This window comes from Macaca thibetana, chromosome 18 (assembly GCF_024542745.1).
Source record: "Macaca thibetana thibetana isolate TM-01 chromosome 18, ASM2454274v1, whole genome shotgun sequence".
Lineage (NCBI taxonomy): Eukaryota > Metazoa > Chordata > Mammalia > Primates > Cercopithecidae > Macaca > Macaca thibetana.
In genome coordinates, this window is record NC_065595.1 from 67,708,988 (window position 1) to 67,714,987 (window position 6,000).

The 6,000-nt window shown below is 46.6% G+C and overlaps 1 protein-coding gene across 11 annotated transcripts in view; it reads left to right on the forward strand.

Annotated features, from left to right (window-relative positions):
- Positions 1-5,669, forward strand: part of PTPRM (protein tyrosine phosphatase receptor type M) — an 835,753-nt gene extending 830,084 nt beyond the window's left edge. For all 11 annotated transcript variants that reach the window (XM_050767360.1, XM_050767362.1, XM_050767361.1 and 8 more), the window contains one exon: positions 4,924-5,669. In XM_050767360.1, the coding sequence (XP_050623317.1) occupies positions 4,924-4,977 (54 nt within the window). In that variant the 3' untranslated portion in view covers positions 4,978-5,669. The remainder of the gene's footprint in view (positions 1-4,923) is intronic.
- Positions 5,670-6,000: the final 331 nt, after the last annotated feature.

Here is a 6,000-nt window from a genome sequence, read left to right on the forward strand (position 1 = left end):
CTCACAGGAGTTGCCCAGTGAGCATCTGCTGAGTGACTGAGCATTCTTCTCTGCAGCCAGACCCGATTCCAACCTGAGGCACCCTTTGCTGTCCTCTCCAACCTAGGGGAGGTTGTGGCTGTGCTCAGCAGGGCCTCAATAAGGAACTGGGCATGGATTTTGCAGGGGGCTTTGGTGAAGAAAGTTCTACCTATGTATTTTAAAGATAGAGTGGAAAGGAATGAGCCATTCATCATTCCAGGGGCATGCTGCTGTCTCGCTTGAGCGGGGATGTGAATTTATTGGTCTCCTTGGCACAGAGTGACTGGCCACAGCCTGGCTGGGAACACTGAACTGAAGGATCCCACCACGGTGATAGGGCCCAGCCCGCCCTCCTGGCAGAGCATCATGCAGAAGAATTTTTCCAGCCCGAAGGATCTGTCAGTACAGGGTCCAGCCAAAATCGTGGAGCTTGCCTTACTTTCAAAAGCAACCAGGCCAGCAGTGGAGGCTATTCTCTCTGAATCTTTGGAGGCCGTTGACGTGCTGTTTGAAGTGCCCATGCTGGCCGCCAGCCTGAGTTCCTTAGACACAGGCAGCCTGCGCAGACAACGACAGGGCTCGGGCCCCTGATGGAGGCCCCCAACGTCACCCACTGGTGTGCTGGCCTCGTGATGCCCTCACCAAGCGAGCCAGTGGCTTTTAACAGCAAACCTCAATTTCCAGCTTCCTTGCAGGTTTTGCTTTCTCCGGCTCATAGGTCCAGGAAGTCTGATCGGGAGCGAGGCCAGTGTCAGGGGCCTTGGTGAGGAATAGCAGCAGGTCGCCCTGGTTATGGTCTGACCCAAGGATGTGAGGAGGAGCAGGCCAGGCTCCCACCTGAGTCCCTACTCAGGGCACCTCCTCATGACTGAAGCCAGCTAATGTCGCCCAAATTGGAGCACTCAGGACCAAGGCGTAAACGTTCCTTTTTCCCCTGGAGCACAGGGATGGCTCATGTGGCTTAATTATACCGTTCAAAAGCGAGTGAGCTGAGAGAGGAAACTGCAGAAGACAGGCCTGTACCTGGTGATCAAATGTAATCAGTTTCCAGTGTCGGAAGATTCAGGCATTTACCCAGGTGCTTGGGGGAGGGGGCACAGCGATTTATGGTCTTCCTTCTCCTTCCCCTTATTTTTCTGATTCAGAAACCAGTCATCACAGAGTCTATGGGGACTGGCCGCTTGCTCAGGAAGGATAAGGTGGGAGAGGGAGAATTCATTTTGAAAATTACAGTCATGCCTGAGACAGGGCAGCTTCGGTGACTTCCAAGCAGCAGCTCCTTCGAAGCGAAGCCCAAAGTCCCTCCTGAGTTTCCAGCCTGTGTTGTGGCCTGAGGGCCGCAGCCACCTCTCCCCACTAGGTGCGTTTTAATATGTTAAAAGGATGGCTCTGAGTAGGCACTGAAATGAATTGACAATTAGGCTTGTATAAAATCATTTTTATGCAGTAAGGGATTGGACCATGTAGATTTCCATTACAAAAAAATTTGTTCCTGTGATTCACAAAAGCGGAGAAATGACAGGAGCACTTCATAGCCAACATGTCAGCCTGGTGATCTGACAACGTGGCCTTTTGGAATTTTGAAATTCAAATATTTTGAAAATAAAAGTATCAAATTCTGAAATAATAAATACTAGAATATGAATCAGAAATCTGATTTGCCTAGGGCAAGTAATAATTTTTTCCAGTTAAAAAGTTAAAAAAAAACTTCTATCTTTATTGGCATTTCATTGTGTATGGAAAAAGTGGTCTATTTAAGGGAAATGACAGGCTAGCAAAATATTTGTTATTTGCACCAGGAGATAATTTTAGGAACACCTTCTCATATGTCATCAGACTTACTTTAAAGGCAAACCAAGTCCTAAAGTTCTAAATTGAGAAAGCTGGAAGGGAACCTTAAATGTGATCCAACCCCCTGTTTTATGACCAGAGGGGACTGGATTAGCCAGGATCTCGGGGATGGTTAATAGGACCTGAGGCTCCTGGTCAGTGTGGAGCACCATGACTTTCTAGAAAGCAAAAAACAACTGGATTCATGTTTCCTGTGTCAGAGTCTGCCCAGTTCCGGTCCCACCTGAGCCCTTGATAGACACTAAAGGTAGGATTCACATCATGGAATAAGCATTTTTAATAAGGCTTTATTGGAATATAATATGTATACCATAACATTTCCACTTTTAGATGGAAACAATAGACACTGGGAACTCCAAAAGCAGGGAGGAGAGGTTGAAAAATTACCTACTGGGTATAACGTTCAGTTGTAATCAGTTTCCAGTGTTTTGCATTCCTACCAGCTGTGTAATGCACTATGAACATTCATTTGGGGGGTGAATACCCTAGAAGCCCACTCCCCACCATTACATGTATAATACCTGTGTAACAAATAAGCACATGTACCCCAAATTAAAAAAAATCCCCTTTTAAAGTATGTCATTCACTGATTTTCAGTATATTCACAGAGTTATGCAACCATCGCCGCAATCCAAATGTTTAACATTTCCATCACCCCCTTAGTCCCCTCAAAGAAATCCTAGACCTACTTGTAGCCACTCCCCGTTACTCACTTCCAGGCTCTGGCAACCACCCATTGGCTTCCGGTCTTTATAGATTTGCATATGCTGGGCGTTTCATGGAAAAGGAGTGTGTGCCCTTTCAAATCTGGTTTCTTTCACTCAGCAGATTCATCCATGCTTCAATTCATCCACGTTGTAGCATGTATTAGTACTTCATTCCTTTTCATAGCCAAGTAATATTCCACTTTATGGCTATACTGCATTTTATTGATGTACATTTGAGTTGTTTACCTTTGTTGGCTGTTGGGAATAATGCTCTGTGAACATTTGTTTACAAAGTTTTGGTGTAGACATACGTTTTCAGTTTCCTTAGTTGTATACCTAGTAGTAGAATTGCTGGGTCATATGGGAATTCTGTGTTTAACCTTTTGAGGAGCTGTCAGACGGTCTTCCAAAGTGGCTGTGCCATTTGACATTCCCTCCAGCTGTGTATGAGGGTTCGCTTTCTCCACGCCCTCGCTAACACCTGTGATTTTCTTGCCACTGATGTTAATCTCGTGGCACTGTCAGTGATTGAAATGATCTCCTTGTTATCTGTCTTTGCCTCTGGATCGTGACCTCCCAGAGAACTGACTGTGTCATAAAACCCCCAGTCTCTAGCAGTACATGTGTATTGAGTTGGATCATATGCTGCTTGTCTTCGTGTGTACATGCGGCCGACTTAGACTCTCAGCTGTGTCAGTTCTGAGCTAGAGACTGTTACATTACCCAAAGAGGGATAAACTATGGCTCTTGTCCTCAAATAAATAGGTTAGACTACTACTGGGGTATTTACAGAACAGTGTAGGTGAAGAAAAGGAAATTTCAGTGACAAATTAGGAGGCACTTAAGAAATACTAGACATTTTCAATTTATTTGGCAAAATGAAAAATAATAGATGCATTTCCTTGGTTGTGGCTGTGATGGGTAGAGACGGTGGTGCTGAACCTCGCTCGCACATGTGGAAGCTTGTCTCCGCCAGAGGTGGAAGAGAGCCTTCCAGTGGCGGAGGCGCTCTCCGGGGCCGGGCTCCTGCCAGGTGACAGCCCTGTGTCCCGCTGCTGGGTTCAGAGACCACTCCCAGGCTTGGTTCTGTCAGCACACTCCATGCATACAGGTGCAGAATGCTCTCCCCGGCCACCCGAGACCACACCTCAGCCAGGACCTTGTGCAGGGCTCGCTCAGGCCAAGGTACATGATCCAGGAAAGCTGAACTCAAGAAAAATGAATCCAATGCTGGGTGCGGTGGCTGATGCTGATAGTCCCAGCTAATCAGGAGGCTGAGGTGGGAGGATTGCCTGAGCCCAGGAGTTCGAGGCTACGATGAGCCATGATTATGCCACCACCCTCCAGCTTGGGTGACAAAGGGCCCTGTTTCTTTAAAAAAAAAAAAAAGAAAGAAAAGAAAGCTAGGAGGGAGAAATTAATTCCCTGCCTGATGAAGAACTGGTCTGTGGGTCCCAGAGGATCTCAAACATATCCCCTTCTGTACCTTTCCTCGTCCTGTTGTCTCTGCCTGGAATGCCTGTTTTAAGTAACTGGTGAGGATGGCCATATACTATATCCAAACTAGGGCACTTTGAGAGTTAAAGAGGATTATGCCAAGACAACAGGCAGCGGCCAGGACCGTCCAGGGCAAACCAAGGCTGCTTCCACACTCCATGCATCAGTTCCATCCTCTGGGGAAGGTGCTGTCCACCTACTTCCCACTGCCATCTTCCCTGAGAAGACCTGCCCTCCCCTGAGCCCACCGCACATGATAGGGACCATTCCGCCTCGTGTGTTGTCATTGGGTTACCTGTCTCATCCTCCTCACTGGATCATGGACTTCTCAAAATCAGGGACCAGGTCAAGCGGCTTGGTATTCAGGAGGTGCTGATGAAATTCTCATGAGATTGAGGAATTCCTACAGACTGAAAGTCAAAGGTAAAACTGGATCACGCGTAAGGCCTCGTCTAGGTACCAAGGGCCTTGTGAGAGATGGCACGAAGGCATTTCCTCAAGCACTCGTTACCTTTTCTTCTATCCCTGACCCTCCTGCACGAAGCTCAGTATGTTGATATCCTGGAAATCATATGTGTGGACAAACATTTAGAGTTCCCAGTGTCCAGAACCTCCCGGGAATTCTAGCCAGCACAGGTAGCAAAATACCTTTCACCCAGCATTGTGGGGAGCATCTCCAAACAGTGAATGTCTCTGGAGTTCAGAACCGTGACTTTCTGATTCGTGTATAATTCAAATGCTTCCCAGATTGATGTCTTCCCATTAAGACCCTACTCTACAGTAATTGCTTTACTAGGAACAGCGTTGAGATATTCTTGAGCTGACACTTTCCCCTCCTGTTTTCCAGGATCAGTACAAGTTCTGCTACGAGGTGGCCCTGGAATACTTGAATTCTGGCTGATGGCGTAAACAGCTCTGCAAACAATCCCTTTCATACCACAAAGCCAAGACGTTCCGTGGTATTTGTGCAGAAGAGATGAAGACTTCTCAATATGCTTATTTTGCTTTGCATAATTGGCTCTTTTTAAGAGCCCAAGAAAGTGTTTCTAAAACTGCTTGCACTGCCCAATCCCAGTAATGCTGCTGCCTGACAGAAACACATACACAGCCACAGTCGCCAAATCCCGTACTCCTTGCCACCGGCTTCCTAGAGCAGCGTAGACATCTGGTAAACTGAAGAGCACAACTATATTCTTATGAAGGAATTTGTACCTTTGGGGTATTATTTTGTGGCCCGTGACCCTTGTTATTGTTACAGCTGAGTGTGTTTTTGTTCTGTGGAGAATGCTGTCTGGCATTATGATAATATATTATTTTAGGTAATATTTGTACTTTAACATGTTGCATAATATATGCTTATGTAGCTTTCCAGGACTAACAGATAAATGTGTAATGAACAAAGACATGTTGTATGAGTCGTCGTTTCTATCAGATTTGTATTGTTTCCAAGGGAAAAGCTTGGGGGAGGACTCAGTTCACAAAATGCAAAACTCGACGATCGGATTCACGGACCTAGAGCTTTTCCATGTGTTTATATTGTAAATATTTTTGATTTCATCAAATTATTTATTCATTAAAAGAAATTTTTGTGAAGCACAGTGAGTGACCGTCATTTTTCTTAAGGCCTGGAAACGATTTTCTGTATGATGTTACTCTATGTGAATTCTCAACTCAATAAATGATGACCCGTAAGCAGCCGTGGCGTGTTCCTGGTGTCCCAGCACACAGGCGGTGGAGGCCGCACCCGTCACGCCAGCGCACAGGGGGAGAGAGTGCTGCCGGGGCCTGTTTGTCGGAGCAGGTAGGGTAGAGTTTTTTGAGAGAGTGTTCGTCAGTGAGAGCGCTGGGCCCGTCACAGTGGCCTGCCCTGGTGCTGAGGAGGCTCAGCCATGAACCTGCACCGTAGGGCATGAGCCCTGACCTT